This window comes from Phaseolus vulgaris, chromosome 8 (assembly GCF_000499845.2).
Source record: "Phaseolus vulgaris cultivar G19833 chromosome 8, P. vulgaris v2.0, whole genome shotgun sequence".
NCBI classification, from domain to species: domain Eukaryota; kingdom Viridiplantae; phylum Streptophyta; class Magnoliopsida; order Fabales; family Fabaceae; genus Phaseolus; species Phaseolus vulgaris.
In genome coordinates this window covers 3,333,221-3,353,165 of record NC_023752.2, presented here as the reverse complement: position 1 = coordinate 3,353,165, position 19,945 = coordinate 3,333,221, and the positions used below count along the sequence as shown (strand labels likewise).

General features: G+C 29.4%; 2 protein-coding genes across 2 annotated transcripts; both read left to right on the top strand.

Moving 5' to 3' along the window:
• Positions 1-539: 539 nt before the first annotated feature.
• On the top strand, positions 540-5,758 carry LOC137825841 (protein NRT1/ PTR FAMILY 7.3-like). The gene is made up of 5 exons (XM_068631626.1): positions 540-672; positions 1,189-1,315; positions 2,368-2,585; positions 3,759-4,312; positions 4,710-5,758. The coding sequence occupies exons 1-5, from the start codon at positions 646-648 to the stop codon at positions 5,578-5,580; spliced, it is 1,797 nt and encodes a 598-aa protein (XP_068487727.1). The 5' UTR covers positions 540-645; the 3' UTR covers positions 5,581-5,758.
• An 8,394-nt stretch (positions 5,759-14,152) lies between these two features.
• LOC137825840 (protein NRT1/ PTR FAMILY 7.3-like) lies at positions 14,153-18,309 on the top strand. The gene is made up of 5 exons (XM_068631625.1): positions 14,153-14,295; positions 15,560-15,686; positions 15,861-16,078; positions 16,387-16,943; positions 17,308-18,309. Exons 1-5 carry the CDS (start codon positions 14,269-14,271, stop codon positions 18,176-18,178), a joined length of 1,800 nt encoding a protein of 599 aa, XP_068487726.1. The 5' UTR covers positions 14,153-14,268; the 3' UTR covers positions 18,179-18,309.
• Positions 18,310-19,945: the final 1,636 nt, after the last annotated feature.

Below are 19,945 nucleotides of genomic sequence, written 5' to 3'. Positions count from 1 at the left end.
AACAGAAAGAAAAATAACTAACTAGATATTGATTTAGAAATTAATTTTATAAATTTAAAAATTATTAACAATAATTTTATAATCTTTAAAATAATATTTAATTTTATCAATGTATTATCTGGAACGAGTGATTCAATATATCAGCAATCACATAATTTTAAGTTAGATTAATAGTTCATAAAATAATTGAAGTGGCTACTACATTCCAATTAACAATAAGGACTAAAATTTTGAAAGGTAAAATGTTTAAAATCAGTTTTGAAGAGTATAAAAATTTAGAAAACGGTTCCATTTTAAATTTTCCCTGTTTAATTTGAAGAATCAAGTTGGGCACACAATTATATAAAGTTTCAACTATGCACTAATTATGACTGACAGCATGCCTAAGGTATACCTAAAAGATAAACTTTATCACTTTCTTCCAAAAGAAAAAACATTGTATCATGCTTTTTCCATTTTTCTTTCCCTAAGCTTCTCTTAATTTGTTGGTCGTATACAGATCCTAAGCTTAAATCTCCTCCAACTGCTATATATATATATACATCTTCAACATTCTTCAGCTTCTCATCCATCTTTTTGCAATTTTCCCTTCCTAATAATAAACACATCAACTTTTCACATTAACCTCCAAGACTAACCAAAGTAATGGGTTGTTTGTATTTTAATAAAAAGGTAAGTTCCAGTTTATGTTCAGTTTTTTCAAAATTTTCATTTCGTGATTCTCGTTGCTTTGCCAATGTTTTTTTAATTCAATTAGTTGAAATGTTCCTCTCACTTGACCTAATGCATGCATGCATTTGCTGAATTGTTCTTCTGTATTTGTAACACTACAGATACTAATCATGCATCATTATTATGCTTGCCTAACTATTTCCTAGTTTATCAAAATTAATTAAGAGGTAATAATATATGTTATCTTGGATGAATGTTTATATTCCTTTTGTTTAAGGATTTATATTTCAAGAGTTCTATTCACGAAATCTTTCATGCACTCTTTCTTTCCAGAGTATGCTGGAACATTCAATTTGTTACGCATAAAAAAGTTGAAATTAAGTTCACTTTATCTCAATTTTATACTTATAAGTAGCAAGCATATTCAACATAAATTTTATTGCATATGCTTTTTAATTAAACAATAGCTATGATTCTGGGCAAACTAACATGTAATTATTTGATGATAATATTTAGGACAAAATGAAGGGAAAGATGAATAGAGACAACGAGGTTTGCACGTCAGATGGAGCTATTGATAGCCATGGTAATCCTGCAGTTCGAACAAGAACTGGTACTTGGGTTACTGGAATTTTGATTTTAGGTACTTAACTAAACTCACATATTTTTAAGTATTTATTTCAACTTTTAGAGAAATTATACACTATATACAGCATGCCAGATAATTATAAAACTGAGTGTTATTCTAGTTTTTTATATTTTATTTGAGCAATTTCATAGGAAAAATATCTTTTTTGTACAGCCATTCACTCAACAAAGAAAAAGAAAAAAATACATGTACTAAATAATCTAATGAAAACTTTATAAAAAAAAATAATCTAATGAAAAGAGATTAACAAAGTTATTATTGTATAAATTGTTGTAAGAACTAGAGAACATTCCATGCTTTGCCAAAAATACAGTGATAGAAGTAAAGTAAAAAAAAAAATGAAATCATACGATACTCTTCAACTTGGCTGTTGTCTAATGAATTGATGAAGGCACGAAGGGCAGGGGATTAAAAAGCTGTCAAACAACTGATTAATAGCAAGGAACAATTTGTGGTGTTGTATATTTAGGAAAATTACAGAACTGATTGTAAGAAATACATGAATTCTGTAGGAAGAGATGGAGAACTGTAAAATGTTTTTTTAATAAAGATTGTGGTATTTTTGAAATACTTTATATTATATTATTTTTTTAATAAAATAAACGATATTTTTTAACTAGTAAGTCATGATATTAAAAAAAATTATTAAATAAAATTATTTTTAGAAAAAAAATAATTAATTACTATATTAACTAAATTAGACATATTTTTTATAAACTGAAATATTATTAGTATATAAAATAGTAGACTTTAAGTTTAACTCAACCTCATAAAACCGACTCATAGGGTAAAGTTTGCTCCTCCTCATGTACAATGAAATGGTCTAATTTCTAGTCGATGTGAAATCTCCAACAAATATAGTAATTAATTATTTTTTATATTTATTATTTATTTAATAAATTTTTAGTGTGGCAACCGGATAATTTTTATAATAATATTGATGATGCAACTAAATATGTATATATATATATAAGTAGGTAATATTTTTTTTAAAAAAGTGACTGAATAATATTTATTTATGGACTTGTGTGTGGGTGGTGTAACAGTGAACCAAGGGCTTGCAACATTGGCATTCTTTGGAGTGGGAGTGAATCTGGTGTTGTTTTTGACGAGAGTGATGGGTCAAGAGAATGCCGAAGCAGCGAACAACGTGAGCAAGTGGACAGGCACAGTTTACATATTTTCTCTTCTTGGAGCTTTCCTCAGTGACTCTTACTGGGGAAGGTACATCACCTGTGCCATCTTCCAGCTCATCTTTGTCATTGTAAGTTCTTTTCCATTCAACCAAAACCAAACACATTCACATGTATATTTTCTAACTATCTAACTTAAGCAAAAATCTGTTCTTCTTCAACATCATGGATTTCTCATTTAATGTTGTCCTAACCTAGTTCATTATGGCTAACTAGTGTGCCTGGCTTTGATTTTGGAAGTCATAAAGCTTAAGCAAAAGTAAAAAAAGATATCATTTTACACCAAATTGTGGCTTGGAATATCTCACAACTCAAAACCAAACTTTCCAAAACTATCTAGTAACAATAACTTTCATATTAATTCCATACATTATTATCACCCATTCATATCCGCTGACCAAATCCTAATGACTTTTTTTACTAAACAACAATACATACGAAATTAACATCAATTTGATTAAGTTCGTTCATTTGGTCTAAATTAGTAAATTCTGGTTATGATTTTGGAAACTAAACATCTTTTATTTTTTATGGGGTAGGCTGCTTCTAGAAGTTTTTTTTTGTCAATGCGTTTTAGGTTGAGAAAAAGCTTCTATTTGTAGTATGAGAAGTACTCTTTGGTGATGATGTGCACTACGAATATCTAGGCATAGATCCAGTGTTGGAATAGTTCTAGTACTCACATTTATTAGTTTTTGAAAAAAAAAATCTTTTATAATACTTTTGAAGGAGTAGAAAACAGGTTATATACACTTTTAAAATGAGGATTTTCTTTTAGAGAGGAAAATGAGAAATTGTTTATTGAAATAATAATTATATAGTTTATCATATATGTACTTTATATAATCCTAATTTCCATTATTAATTGTTTTTCCAATTTATTATTAAAAATATTGATTCATCTAAAGTAAATACTTCATTTGATGGTAAACAAATTCAAAAATTGAAAATAAAAATGGTCTTAGCATTTATACCATTATTAAATACTATTTCCTGGTCGCTTGAATTTATATTCAAGGGGAAAGAGTTGTGTAAAAAAAAGAGATGAGGTTTTGACTTCTTTTCCTATTATAAAATCAGAGAAATATTAAACTAAAAATGGAACATCAAGTCAATTAGGTTAACATAACATAAAATTTAAGGTACACACTTGTTCTGGAATTGCACCAAATTAGGTTTGGATCAAGTTAAAGATTAGCAAGAGTTTGGTGTGGCAGGGTTTAATTTCATTATCATTATGGCAGGGTTTAATTGCATTATCATTGTCATCTCACATATTCCTACTGAATCCGAGTGGTTGTGGTGACAAAGAATTACAATGTGGATCACACTCATCATATCAAATGGCTTTCTTCTATATTTCCATATACCTAATTGCGTTGGGAAACGGAGGATATCAGCCTAACATAGCCACATTTGGGGCAGACCAATTTGATGAAGGGGATCCTAAAGAACAGCTTTCAAAAGTAGCATTTTTTAGCTACTTCTATTTGGCTTTGAACCTTGGCTCCCTCTTCTCAAACACTGTATTGGATTATTTTGAGGATAAGGGACAATGGACTTTGGGATTCTGGGCATCAACTGCCTCTGCTGCTATTGCATTGGTTTTGTTCCTATGTGGCACACGAAGGTATAGATACTTCAAGTCTGTTGGAAACCCTCTACCCAGAGTTGGCCAAGTTTTTGTTGCTGCCGCAAAAAAATGGAAGTTCAAGGTATCAGCTGAAGATAAACTTTATGAGGTTCAAGAATCCTCACATAATGGAAGGAGAAAAATGCTCCAGACAGAAGGATTTAGGTGTGTTCATCATCATTTTCCCCACCCTCTCACACACATTACATTTTGAATTGTTTTTACTCTTTTACGAATAAGTGAATGAGTTAGACAAAACCTAGATATATAATAAATGTACTCAATTCGTATTCGTTCTCACTTTCATTAAACTCGTAATTCTTTGATTGGTGTAAAACTCCTGATATATATATTTAATTAATAGTTGTTGATAGGATGTCGAAGTATCTTTAAATTTTAAGTTGTTTTTCAACTAAGAAGTTAAAATTTTCTTGGACTATATGTTTTTTTTACAAAGGTTGGAACACGTAAATTATATCTTTTCTGTGCTTATGATAAAAAAATATAATAAATATACTGCTGTTAGCAAGTCATTGATGAAATTTGCACTGATTTTTGTCAGGTTCTTAGATAAAGCAGCATTGATCACATCAAAAGATTTGGAGCAGATAGAAGAGAATAAACGCAATCCGTGGCGTCTATCCACTGTGACACAAGTAGAAGAAGTGAAATGCGTACTAAGACTACTCCCAATTTGGCTGTGCACCATAATGTACTCAGTTGTTTTTGCTCAAATGGCATCACTCTTTGTGGTGCAAGGAGATGCCATGGACACTAGAGTTTCAAGTTTCAATATTCCTCCAGCAAGCATGTCCAGCTTCGACATATTAGGAGTGGCATTTTTCATCTTCATTTATAGGCACGCTCTTGACCCTCTTGTGGCCAAAACAATGAAATCCAAACTCACAGAGCTTCAAAGGATGGGAGTTGGCCTAGTCCTTGCAATCATGGCCATGGTTTCAGCAGGAACGGTGGAGAAATTCAGGCTGAGGTATGCAATAAAAGATTGTGATAAATGCGATGGGTCTAGTTCACTGTCTATATTTTGGCAAGTGCCACAATATGTACTCACAGGAGCATCAGAGGTTTTCATGTACGTGCCTCAATTGGAGTTCTTCAACGGACAGGCACCTGAAGGATTGAAAAGCTTTGGCAGTGCACTTTGCATGACATCAATATCACTAGGAAACTACGTAAGTAGTTTGCTTGTTGCTATTGTAATGAAAATCTCTACCAAACATGACATACCTGGATGGATACCAGGAAACCTAAACCTCGGACATTTGGACAGGTTCTTCTTCCTCTTAGCAGCACTAACACTTGCTGATCTTGTAGTATATATTGCATTGGCCAAGTGGTATAAATATGTCAAATTCGAAGGAAACCAGGAATTAGAACACATCAAGAAGGAAAATCGTGAGATTATAGTGTAGACATGATATTTTAGATGATAATTTAAATATGTTCTTGTTGCAATAATGGAGAAATCTGTATACATTTCTCTTATTGAAGCAGAAGTAGTTGTGATTCTATTCGATGATGTATTTCATGTACAATTTATATGTATTACACCTATATTCATGGTAAAACATACATTTTGTTTTGTTCATACACTTCAAGATTATTCGTATATATATACTAACACAAAAAATGTTAGATGTTAAGATTATGTCTTTTGATATCCCTTTATGATAAAAGTTAAATTGTTAATATAAATATCCTTTAATAATAGGTAAATTTTATAGATAGAAACTTGTGATACATCTTCATTTATATATTCAGAAAAATACACTCTTCAAAAAACTGAACTCCTAATACTAACAAATAGACATATCACCCAGTGTGCAACAAAAAATTACAAAAATATGCTCTGTCATTGGTTGTTTTGGCTTTTTGGTGAAAGACTTGATATAACTTCATGTTTGCACAGAATTTCTTCACCTTTAATAGAAAAAACTTTTCCAATTTTATTGCACCAAATTCATGAGTTATGTCTAAGATTCATGAATTGTCTTCCTTTTTCAATGTATTACTATCAAGCCAACCTAGATGTTTCAGATGTTTTTATGAAAGAAATGACTTGATTTGTGCTTGTTACAGATAAAATCTAAATTCCTAAATAAATAAATAGTTTTTTCACTACAGAGCAATTTAAGAATTTTGTATATATATCTAGTTGATCATCACTAACTCTAATCCCACTAAATTTATTTCTTCAAATATCATCTCATTATTGCTTTCAATGTTATCCTATTTTCCATGTTGTATTTAACATATGAAAAATATGTCATTAACATATTATAACATTGTTATTTATAACTTTTTTTTTAATTTTTAAACGAGTATATGATTAAAAAGCTTATTATACTCTAGTTTGTTGGTGTTACTAGTAAAATTTGCTAAGTGATGCTTATACTAAAAAAATTATTAAATAAAACTTAATTTATAAAAAAGACAATTAAATACTATATGGATTAAATTTGATACTAGTTTAAAGATTAAAAAATTATTAATATTTATTATTTTTTATAATTAGTAAATAGTTTAAAATCTAAATAATTAATAATTAAAATTTTGATAATTAATTAGATATCAATTTAAAAACTATTTATTAATGATAGAAATTAATTTAAATATTAAATTTTTTTAATATTTAAAATAATATTTAATTTAATAAATATATGATAATTAATTATTTTTTCTGTAAAATTAATTTTTATTTAATAATTTTATAGTAAAAAAAAGCTATTTGGTTTTTCTAATCTGATTTATCCATACATGTTATTTCCATTTTGAAATTGAAATTAAAATAAAGATTTTGTGAACGTGTTGGAGTATGTAGCATTTATACTTATATATAAAAGAGATTTTTCTCTTTAACTGTTGTTAAATTTTTTTTTTATTTTATTCTTATATTAATATTTAATTTTATTGTTGTATTATGAATATTACGTCATTTTTTATTTTATTCTAAAACATATTAAAATAGTTATGAGAAGCCGTTTTGAATGTAGAGTGTTTTTTTTTAATTTAATTTCTAAAAGATATCTCCATTTCTTCAATATTTTCACGCATGGTTTTCAATTTCAATTTTTGAATTTTTATCATTGTTTTTTTCTCTTCGTTCATTCTCACTTTATCTCTCTTTTTTCTCATTTATTAACATACTTTTCGTGTTCTTTCTGAGTTTCTAATACTTACAAATATGAATAGACATAAATCTATATTTCATTTAAATAAATTTAAATATATATAATAATAAAAATAAAAAATGTGAATGCAGATGAACTACCACTCCCGTTAGTTAGAATAATGCTGGTGAATTTTTAAATAAAATTTTAACACCTTAGTGTATGAATGACAATTGCAGAAAAGAAAAAGTGGGAAGTACTATGTGAAACAGCTAGTTCCACCGACTCTTCTGGCCTAATTTCTTTTGGCCAATTTGCCTTTTTAACTGTAATAAACACACTTGTGTTGCACAATCATAAGGACTCTTTAGCCAATTAACACAACTTTTTTCCTAATTCAACTTAATGGCGTAATCTAGCTGTGCTTATCGGAAGTTTTCACAATGATGAGTCAGATATCTCAAAAAGATAAATGGAAAAAACACCAACATTGCAATTAATGATGGGAACCCCTTTTCCTCTGACTAGCAATAAAATGTTATGTGATTAGCACCAAAAGTAAAAATATGTGATGTAGGCCAAATAAATATCGTGGTAAGTGCCTTTCATCTTTCACCTTTCACCGTCATATTGAAGCCAATTTGGACTTGAAGGAAACTAACCTAACAAATTGGACCAAGTGAAAAGGACTTTCACCAATTGAACTCTCTTTTTCAAAGCTCAGGATTATGACACTGACCTCGTGTCCCCTGTCTCCTCAAAGCCAAGTTGAAACCTACTTATTTCATTTTTCATCCACTTTTTCTTTTACGTGTCTAGATATTTTCGAATCAAAATTATAAAACATTTTTCTTTTTTAAATATAATCCTCCAAATTTTTCTCAAAATAATTCTTTTTTACATATAAATAGTATAGCCAATCGTTTTTTTTGCTAATTAAAGTTCTGAGGAGTGACCAAATATAGAAGTTATATTTGACTCTTGGTGGGCAGCATGATATCAAGATCAGTCGATTCTAAATATTAAAAATAATGTTACATAGTATCTCGAATTTTAAAAAAAATGTTTCAAAATAGTTTTTCAATATTAATAAAATACTTATTCAGACACTAAATTGATAGATATTCAATATTTTGATTTGTATAAATTTATTACTTTAACGATTACTTAAAAGATAGGGTTATACTAGACGAACCAAATTAGTAGTTTATTAACCGAACATACCTTTGTGTTAATTATTATTTATTTATCTTCAAGTTCTTTTTACCAAATTTTTGTAAATATTTTTTATTAATAATAGAATTATAAAATATTTTGATGAAATCAAAGTATAAAATCACTATTATTTTTCGTGGTTTACTTCACTATATAATTAGGGAAAAGTTTTAGCAGGGCATGCTGATTTGAAATATGTCATTTTCATTGACGGCTTTTCTAACAAGACATGCACGTAAAACATGATTTTTTTTGCCAACTGTGTTCCATATGTTATTTGATTATCGATTGTTGTGTCATGTGATTTTATTAATTGCAAGTGTCCAACTCTATCACGCTTCTTCCAAATTCAAATTTATCCCAACTTCACATTTGAAATGGAAATAAACCTTCTTTTTTTCATTTCCTACTTCTACATCCCAAATATTGGGAGTTTGATCCTTTTATATATGCCAAGTTGTTCTTATGGCTAGCTTATGATTAGGAATCACAAGTGTATGTTTGGTAATTAGTATCACCAAGTGGACACTATCTTGAAGTGATTTTTTTTTTCAATTTTGTTATGTTTACTTACTTAACCAATGCTATATTGATTTCTTATTCTTTAAAAGCTAATTACTAATTTCAAAAATATTTTTATTATGACTATTGACTTAGACATATGCAACTTTTTTAAGTTGTGTATGAAATTTAAAATTAATTTCACCTTATTTTTTTCGTGGTTTAAAAGTCTTACATTTAAAATGTGAAATTGTTTTGAAGTTAATCCTTTTTTCCTTTTCCTTTTATCAACATTTTGGTTTTCATTTTTTATTTTACAAACTTGAAAAAAAAATATTAAGGCATCTTAATAATGTTTTTTCATCAACAACAAAATATATATTAAATTTGAAAATATTAGAATTGTTACAGCCTATTTACAAAACTAAAAATAAAATAAGATGGAGGAATATGAAATTTCAACTAGACAGAAAATGAGTTAAAACATGTCATAATAAACACAAAATATGCCATATATAGCACCAAAACATTAATTCTAATTACTTTTCTCCTCCCAACCAAAAATGTCACTAGTAAGCTATGTCCAATAAACTTGATATTGATAACATATTTACATGAGATCTAAAAAAAATGTACCTGTTGGTTAAAAAGAGTCCTATCAAAGAATGATTTACATCACATAAAAGCAATGAATCATTAATTTTGCTCAAGATGCACCTTAATAATGTATAATGGTAAATAAAGAAGATAAATGTAAGATGAAATTTCAGTGTAACCGAAAAATCACTAAATAACCAAAATCGGTCACTTTTTTAAACATAAAATCATGATTGATTTAGGGTATGCTTGTTTCTAGGAAGAGAAAGACAAATAAAGGAGTGAATGAAAGTATTGAAGGGAAAATTAGAAACACAAGAAAAAATGATAGAAAATCACGAAAAACGATGCATTTTTATTCTTTCAAATTTTCTTTGATGATGAAGAGATTTGTAAAGAAAGTTGGTTTTTAAAAATTAATTATATATGAATTGATTATATATAAAAGTTATGTTTTAATATAAATATAAGTATAATGCTTAATATATATTTTTATATTATAATAAAATGAATAATTAAAATAAAAAATAAAAAGTAATTTAAAATTTAATTATTAATATGTATTTTTATTATTTATTAATTTTAAATATATCACTCACAAATTTCAATAAACTTTCTTTACAAATCTACATTAATATACCTCAATCTAAACAACTTCACTTTCCTTTTAAATCACTTCAAATCCACTCTATCAAATCTACTCCTCAATCCAAACACATCCTTACTAATCCAACAACATCGATTACTAATTTCTTTATTATTGGTGCATAATAACTGATTTACCGATTGAATTTTTGACAAACAATAATTGAATTTGGAACCAAAATTTGGAACCGAATATATACTTTCGTGTATATTCATAGAAACCAAATATTATGTATTTGACGATATCTTTGACAAATGTCTTCTTCCGAAGTAGTATAAAGCTTCTGAATCTTTTGAATAAAAAAAATAAGAAAGAAAAAGAGATTGAGATTCAAACAACGAGATCTACAAACACATTCAAAGCTTATGAACCTTCAATACAACAAGAAAAAAAAAAGGTTGATATCCGTTTGTCTATTTTAGTCACAGAAGATCGGTGTTCAAAATACAATAAGAACTTACAAATTTCATCACTTTAAAAGAAATCATTGCCCTTTATATGCTTCCTTCACTTAAAACCCTGTTTTAGAAAATAGAAACTGATTAAAATGTACTACACATGATCGTATTAAGATATTATTCTGCTGTCCCAATTAAGATTTTCTAAAATTTACTTGCAAAAAGAACGTTGATATTTTATGCCTTAACTAAATAATTCGACAATAGACAAATTTTATTTATATATATATATATATATATATTTGGCGGTAGAGTTATAAAGTTATTTGTATTAAATAATATGTATAAATTTGAATATAGAGAAATTAAAAAAAAAATAGAAAGTATTTTAATACCATTTCTGAAATCAGACAAGTTATTCAAACTGGATCACACTGGCAAAATTGGTCTTAGTGATGGAAGAAAGCGAAACCAACAAAATCTGCTTTAAAGTAGGGCCTCCAAAAGCTACCAAACAAATCATACTCTCATTAGATTCCAGCTTGTTTTGGGCTTCATACATTTTTTCTTTTTTTAATGGAGTTACACTCCTGTCTCATCTGCTTAAATTTTATGCCTTTTCAAATTTGGTATCTTTAAATTTTATTTTTATTATTTAAATATGTATTTACTCTTACAATATTATTAATCTTATAAGAAATATATTTTAATTCAAAAAACAGACAGCATTTTTCTTCAACTTCAAAATATGATTTTTTTATACGAGATCACAGGTATAGTGCCTACTAATTTCAAATTAGGAATAATGATTTGGATATTACACCAGATTATTAGTTCTTATGTGATTATAATAGACAATCATGTTTGAGTCTAGTAAGACAATTTACAAAAGTCTGCTAAATTATAATATCTTTGAATCAATTAATCTATTAGAGAGAATATGATTTTTATTTGCTACTTTTTTCATTGAAATTAAGTATATAATTAAATAAATCCTACATGTTATATTTAATGAAGTGTTATTTACAAAAGAAACATTATCGTTAAAATATTAATATGAATTTCAATTTTTTGTAGATTAATAAAATAAAGGTTAAATATGTTTTTCATGTTCATATATCTTCATTCAAAATTGGTTTTTTCTATAGTTCAAATTTTAAAATTCATATTAACCCATAAAATAGTTTTATGTTGAAGTTAAAAAACTATTTTAATTAAAAATTAAAGAGATTTTACTGTAAACTTAAAAAAAAAACACATGTGGCAATTTGTTTCTTAATTGTTAAAACATAAAATAACTTGAGCCGCCGTGGTTGAAAACTTTGAAAAAGTTTATATGAATGTCCATAAAATGATAAGCAGAATAAGTTATCGCGGATATTTAATAATTCATTTCAACAGCTTTATCGTATATGAAGAAGCGCTTTTCGCTTTTGATAACCAAATTGCACAATGAAGTAAGATAAGACGTACGCTAATTGAATAGGGCGCGTGCGGTTCACACCCCATGCTAAAAACCCAGTTTTAACAGAAAATGAACTAAAAAATTGATTTAAATTATAAGTTTGAAACAAAAACATTGGCCTATGGAATTAGATAAATCCTAAGGAAGTTTAGCATAAAACTGGGATCCAGCTCATAGTGTGTTTGGTGGAATATATGTTGGTGATAGTCATGCAATGGTGTGCTCATATATCCACATTCATCACTAAAGGTGCAAGCTGCACCCCAACAATTACTTACCTTCAACAACTTGTGCACATCAACAATTCCAAAATGGATTTTTCTTAACAATTTTCTCCCAACACTGCTTTTTCTATGTTTTGTCCATTACTCTCATTTTTTAATTATAAAACACATTCATAACCCTTATTAATTCATACGTAACTTCAACCATATTTCCTTCCTCTAATTAGGGCCATTTTTTCGAAATACAACTCAGGAACTTGTTTTATACACACATAAATAACCAAAACCAGTTTTGTTAAATCATATTATATACAAAGAGTCCTAAACTCAAAACCAATGTCACATTCAATGATATTTTGGCTAAGTATATATAAATCACATTTAATAAATATAGCTTTAAGCTAGTATGACCAAATGAACACAAATTTGGAAAATACAGGCTAAGGGCTGCTGTCCACCCCAAAAATCTAATCTTCCAAATTTTCATTCAAATCTGTTTCTACTCTCAGTGCATTGTATATAGACCTACTTTTGCATTACCATACATGTAGTGTATTCTGTTTCTTATTGCATTTTAATGGATTTATCTATTCTAGAAGCTTTATAAATCTATAACAATAGTGCAATATGATGAAACTAATTCATATGTATCATCTTGTGAATGATGAACACTTTTGTAGAAAGTAGTCGTTAAAAAGTAAAGCCTTTTTCTAATGAGTTCAACTATTTTAATTAGTATAATAAAATAAATAAGGGAAAAGAGAGAAATTATACATTTTTATCCGGTTTGTCGCGTAAGAATCTTGGACAACAACTCTAGAGATTTTGTTTTAACAAAACATTTACCAAAACCAAGTTCCGAACTATCATAAGTATAATTTCTACTTCCATAAATAATTTGCCAATAAGTATTATTTCCCTAACTTCTTTGCACTTCAATGTTTTTCTTTACGCTTACTCAAACTATGTAAGTTTGAAGATTATTTAAAACTGTATACCAGTAACTCACGACCAATGCTTGTTAAGTTTAGAAAAATGCTAGTGTAGCATTTAATATTTGAAAACCAGTTACCATATTAATGTAACTTTATTGAACTCCTGAATCTGTGTAACTTGATAACTTTTAAAGTTTGCATTTAATGTGAGAGCATGTGTTGAAGTTTATTAAATGTTTTTCCCCATTCTAAATAAAGATATTAACAAATTATGTTTGATGGTGGAAATCAAGTATAAATTTCTTGATTTATTCACAAACTCTCCATTTTGTTTATTGTAGAGCTATATTGTCTATTTCTGTTTTTTATGTTCTCACTTTTGAAGATTAAAAATCTCCATTTTGTATATGGTGATTGATTGGATATACCAAGTTACTTATCTTTTCCAATGCCTTGAAGCTACGAGAGTGTTCTTATATGAAAATTTATATAGAATATAGACGAAGTTTAAAGTTAAGTGACAGACGAAAGTAGTTAGACGCATATGATGGTGTCTTAATTTTGCAGAAAACAATGAGAAGATGCAAAGAATAATGCTGTAATATTTTGTGAAGATAAACACTAGTAAAGGTGAATACTATATAAGAAGATTTGAATGGTTGGACACGTATGTATAAAAAATGTAGTTATGAGTGACAGCTAACCTAATTAGAGTACACCTAAAACGTGATACTCTATCGAGTTCATGCTGATTGTGATATGTTATCAGTAAGTGATATGTATCCAACTGTATCACGCTTCTTCTATGTTTTCCTGTCAAACTCCAACACACACCGTCTTTAATTTTTCTGTCACTTTCTACGTCACCATTCAATCTCCACCCAATTCACTTCTATATATAACCTTCATACTCATACTACATGCACATCCATCACATCTCTTCCTATCACAATTCTCTCTTTCAACTCTTCCAATCCTTCACTTTTTCCTCTTCCAACCTTCTGTAGTCATGGCTTGCTTCTTCTTTCTAAAAAAGGTTAGTTGCTCTTACTTTTCATTTTATTTCATCGCTTCTTCTTCTTCTTCTTCTAGTTGAGTTCATCCTCACAGTGTTTATATGTATCTCCCTTTTCTGCTTTTATATGCACACATGAATGAGAGCTGTGAAAACTCTAAAACAACGATGCTTAGATGTGATTGTTTGAGTGTTTTTGCTTTTATTCTTATGGTCACTTTTTTGTGCGGATTACTGGATTAGATTATGAAGTGATATAAAAAAATCTGAAGAACAGTTTCTAAATTGTATCCCTTCATGAATCTTGATCAGTATGATTCACTCTGAGTGCGTAGTTAGTTATCTTGAAAAATATCCTCATAACATGCAAGTTATGTCATGTGTTGAATTTTGCTTTAAATGTATTTTGACACTTAGTTACACGATCGGTGCACCATGCAGTGCAGATAAAAAAAAGTGACAAATAAATATTAAAATATGAAATATATATATATATATATATATTCATACTATATAGTTATATGTAATAATTTATGCAATTTTTTTCCTTTCTATTTTTCTCTATTAGATCATTCACCATATTTTTGTTCCTATATATATCTCTTATTTTATATAAATTACAACATATATTTTTTTATATAATATATATATATATATATATATAGTTTCTCTTAAAATATAAAACTAACCAATATTTATCAGTGGACTGTGATCTTTGCCGACTCTTATTTTACATAAATCACAGTATATATTTGTTGTATAATATATAATTTAATTTCTCTTATAAAATTTAGAACCACACGTGTAAAGAGACAATATATGAAGTATTTAATTAGTTTATTTTTCCCTGAAAAATAGATTGATCTTTTAACCTTACTGCCTAACACGTGGAGCTGATCTTTAGTACATGTTTTTGCTTGCAATATTGCGATCACGGATTGCTCATGACTTCATCATTTATGTTTTGTGGAAAATCTTATTTACTTCCCTACTTTAATGAACATATCTCAATATGCACAAAAGATGAACCAAAAATGTCTTCTGCAAAATTTCACGTGCCAACAATGCACTTCCTATATTGTTATTCATCCCAAAAGGTTATATATAAGAAATTTATTATTTTTATACTGATTATTTTACTAATCATACTTCGAAATTGTTTTATACTTGATAGTATAAAAAATTTTACACTTGATACAAAAGTAAAGTCATGCTAAGTTGGTTGGAAGAATTTGAGATGAAACACTGATAATATTTGATTTTCTTTTGCGACTGAATATTTTAGGACACAGTGGAAGAAAAGGTGAAAAAGGAGCACCAGGATTACACGTCAGATGGAGCCATCGATCGCCATGGTCATCGAGCAGTTCGAGAGAAAACTGGCGACTGGGTTGCTGCAATTTTGATTTTAGGTATCACTCAACTTCAACCAATTAACTTAATAGTATATAAATAAGTAGGTAATATTTAAATATATATATATAACTGAAAAAAAAATCACTGATCAATTTTAAAATTGTATTAACTAAATCACGATTATACAATTGTGAAACTAACATTTTTCCACTTATGTGGTTGTGTAACAGTGAACCAAGGGCTTGCAACATTGGCATTCTTTGGAGTGGGAGTGAATCTGGTGTTGTTTTTGACGAGAGTGATGGGTCAAGAGAATGCCGAAGCAGCGAACAACGTGAGCAAGTGGACAGGCACAGTTTACATATTTTCTCTTCTTGGAGCTTTCCTCAGTGACTCTTACTGGGGAAGGTACATCACCTGTGCCATCTTCCAGCTCATCTTTGTCATTGTAAGTTCTTTTCCATTCAACCAAAACCAAACACATTCACATACCATACCAACTATAATATGATAACATGTTAATTAGCATCATACCTATCTTTATTTCTCTACTTTTTTTCTTATCTGATTTTATAGAAGGCTTTAATTGACAAAATAGGTTCTTTTATAAGAAAATTTGAAAACAAATTTTCAATCAATTAGTTGTTGATCTAAACTCGGGAAAAAAAACAATTTAAAGCATTTGGAGACTAATACTCTGTTTATAGTTGGAGTATGAGTTATTGTTTATGAGAGTTAACATTTTGTACGTAACAGGGCTTGGTGTCATTATCAGTGTCATCTTACATATTCCTACTGAAACCGAGTGGTTGTGGAGATAAAGAGCTACCGTGTGGATCTCGCCCATCATACCAAACGGTTTTATTCTATGTTTCCATATACCTAATTGCACTTGGAAATGGTGGATACCAGCCTAACATTGCTACATTTGGGGCTGATCAATTCGATGAAGGTGATCCCAGGGAACAACATTCAAAAATAGTGTTTTTTAGCTATTTTTATTTGGCTTTGAACCTTGGCTCACTCTTCTCCAACACCATACTCAATTATTTTGAGGATGATGGATTATGGACTTTGGGATTCTGGGCATCAGCTGGCTCTGCTGCTTTGGCTCTGGCTTTGTTTCTCTGTGGCACACCAAGGTACAGATACTTTAAGCCTAGTGGAAACCCTCTCCCTAGGTTTTGCCAAGTTTTTGTGGCTTCTGCAAGAAAATGGAATGTCAAGGTGTTGGAAGATGATAAACTTTACCAGGCTGATCAACAATTCTCGATCAATGAAGGCAGAAAAATGCTCCACACCCAAGGATTTAGGTAGGCTTATAATCCTCTCTCTCACCAGAAATTATGAAATGTTCTTTAAGAAAAATAATTAGGTGATCTTCAACTATCACATAATCAAATTTCACAATTATGTAACCATTTTTCTTAATCTCGGTATAGCACTTTCGTGCAGTTCTCTAATCAACCAAAATTTATACATCATCTCATAACAACAAAAGTTCATGTTGTAGTAATTTTGAATGGAAGAAGTAGATGTATATATCAGATCTAAATGTTGTTTTCTACGTTTACCTGCACGAACAAACTTAAATTATAATTTGTAATGGTTCGATCTGTTTTCAAAGAATCGGTATATGTCAGCAACTCAGGGATGGAATTTACATTGATTTTGCAGGTTCTTAGATAAAGCAGCAGTTATCACATCAAAAAATTTCAAAGAAATGGAAGAGAGTAAATGCAGTCCATGGAGTCTATCCACTGTGACGCAAGTAGAAGAAGTGAAATGCATACTGAGACTACTCCCAATTTGGCTATGCACCATACTGTACTCAGTTGTTTTTGCTCAAATGGCATCACTTTTTGTGGAGCAAGGTGATGCCATGGACACTAGAATTTCAAGGTTCCACATTCCTCCAGCAAGCATGTCCACCTTTGACATTCTAAGTGTAGCAGTTTTCATCTTCATTTATAGGCGAGTTCTTGACCCTCTAGTGGCGAGAACAATGAAATCAAAAGGACTTACTGAGCTGCAAAGGATGGGAATTGGTCTAGTCCTAGCAATCATGGCCATGGTTTCAGCAGGGTTGGTGGAGCACTTCAGGCTAAAGCATGCAATAGAAGATTGCAATGAATGTGAAGGGTCTAGTTCACTTTCCATATTTTGGCAAGTACCACAATATGTACTTGTGGGGGCATCAGAGGTTTTCATGTATGTGGGTCAACTAGAGTTCTTCAATGGACAAACACCTGATGGATTGAAGAGCTTTGGCAGTGCACTTTGTATGACTTCAATATCATTGGGAAACTATGTTAGTAGCTTGCTTGTTGCAATTGTGATGAAAATCTCAGCCAGAGATGAGATGCCAGGATGGATCCCAGGAAACTTGAATAAGGGACACTTGGACAGGTTTTACTTCCTCTTAGCAGCACTCACCATAGCTGATCTTGCAGTTTATATAGCAATGGCTAAGTGGTATAAGTATGTCAAATTTCAAGGGAACAATGAGAATCACATCAACAAGCAAGACCCTGAATTGGGAGTGTAGACAAATTTTAGGGTGTATTCAACTCTTTGCTGTGACACTTTTGCATTTCGCCTAGTGGAGCAAAGGATGTGTTGGTGTATTATAAATAAAATTGTATTCTTTATTACAAAATATATTTCATTTTTCTCGGATCTCTGTGCATTTCAAAAGGTTTACCCGTAAAGCAGTTTTCTTCTGATGAGCAAATGAAAATGTTATATAAGAAAAGGATGTGGTATATATAAGACATACCTCAAGCAAATTCAACCACATTCCAAACAGAAACAAATCACTAACTGCTGCACACTACCTCAGAATCTCAAACAATTGCAGCAAGGCGCCTAAGTAGCAGCTAAACATACATATACACTAGAAAAAAGACTCCGGAACAGATCCCCAACTCCATTCCTTTGATTCTCTTTAAATCCATGCCTCCAAGAACAGTTGCCAAAACAAATGTCTTCTCAATGCTTAACTCTACACAAAGGCAACTCTTGTTGCACAGAGGAATAACATACTTTTCAAGCCATTCATCTTTTATGATCTTTTGTACAGAGTTACATACGAGTAGATAGAACAAAATACATTTCCCTCCATTTCTTGGAGATATTACATAACATTTTATATACATTGTTCAAAAAAAAATATATAACGACTATTTATTAATAAAAGACACAGCTTTCTCCTAAAAAAGAATAAAAATAAAAGTGATTCCAACTAAAAGAATCAAATACACTATTTTTCTCTTACACCAACTTGTAATAATTATTTTCTGAGAAGAGGACCTGTTGCTTTTCTCACATAGACACCTAAATTTCAAGCTTGCACATTGTTCAGCCCACTCAATACTAATCACTTCTAGAGAATCTCATCCTCCTAAATCATCTTCCAAAAACACATGAATTGAACACAAAGATCAAATTATTCTAAAAAGCAGTCAAACTATATCCAAAAATAATAATATAAAGATTTTTATGTTGTCAATCGAAAAAATAATCTCAAGGTAATAATAATATGTAATAGATTATCATAAACACATAATTACTTTTTTTTCCATCTTATTTACAACCTATTATTCGTATCTCTTTTTATAATTTTTTTTTTTATCTTATTGCATTCATCGCTTTTCTTCCTTACATTTAATTTTTTTTCCTCTCTAAACTCTATTCACCCCACGATGCAGTGAAAGTATTTTGGGCCTTGATCCTTGGGTCTAGAAAATGTTATAATATATTTAAGGCAATTTCTACCACATCAATTTTAACCTACATCCTATCATTTTTTCAAATTTTCAAAATTATCTTTATTCTAGATTTTTAAATCTGGAATAATAAATATAATTCAAAACTGAAAAAATACATTCTGAAAAGAAAATCCAAAACACAAAATTAAAAATGTATTCCAAATAAAAATTTCCAAAATTTAAAAATGTGTTCTCGAAATATAAATCCAGAATATTTTCGAAAAAATATTATGGAAGTAATTTTTATCCACACCCTCCTTCTATCCTTTTATTTAATGTTATTTTCATTATTTTGGAGAAGATTTTTATCATTTCAATAGCAGATTGTGCTGATGTTGAAATTGATATGTTGCAGGAAGAATTTGCCTATATTTAATGGATAAGTATACATATATTAAAATTGAACCATTTTTTTTTGCACCTGATAGTTTTGATGTGCACCTCCGTAAAGGTGGTTAATAGATAAAACTGCTCCATTGCTACCGTCACCATCTTTGTCTCTTTACTTTCGCCTCCCTCTCGTCATCTTCATTCTACTAAGTGTT

Coding starts and splice junctions, on each gene's coding strand:
- LOC137825841 (XM_068631626.1), top strand. CDS start 646: ATGGGTTGTTTGTATTTTAATAAAAAG. Junction 673..1,188: donor GTTTGTATTTTAATAAAAAG/GTAAGTTCCAGT, acceptor GATAATATTTAG/GACAAAATGAAGGGAAAGAT. Junction 1,316..2,367: donor TACTGGAATTTTGATTTTAG/GTACTTAACTAA, acceptor GTGGTGTAACAG/TGAACCAAGGGCTTGCAACA.
- LOC137825840 (XM_068631625.1), top strand. CDS start 14,269: ATGGCTTGCTTCTTCTTTCTAAAAAAG. Junction 15,687..15,860: donor TGCTGCAATTTTGATTTTAG/GTATCACTCAAC, acceptor GTTGTGTAACAG/TGAACCAAGGGCTTGCAACA. Junction 16,944..17,307: donor CTCCACACCCAAGGATTTAG/GTAGGCTTATAA, acceptor TTGATTTTGCAG/GTTCTTAGATAAAGCAGCAG.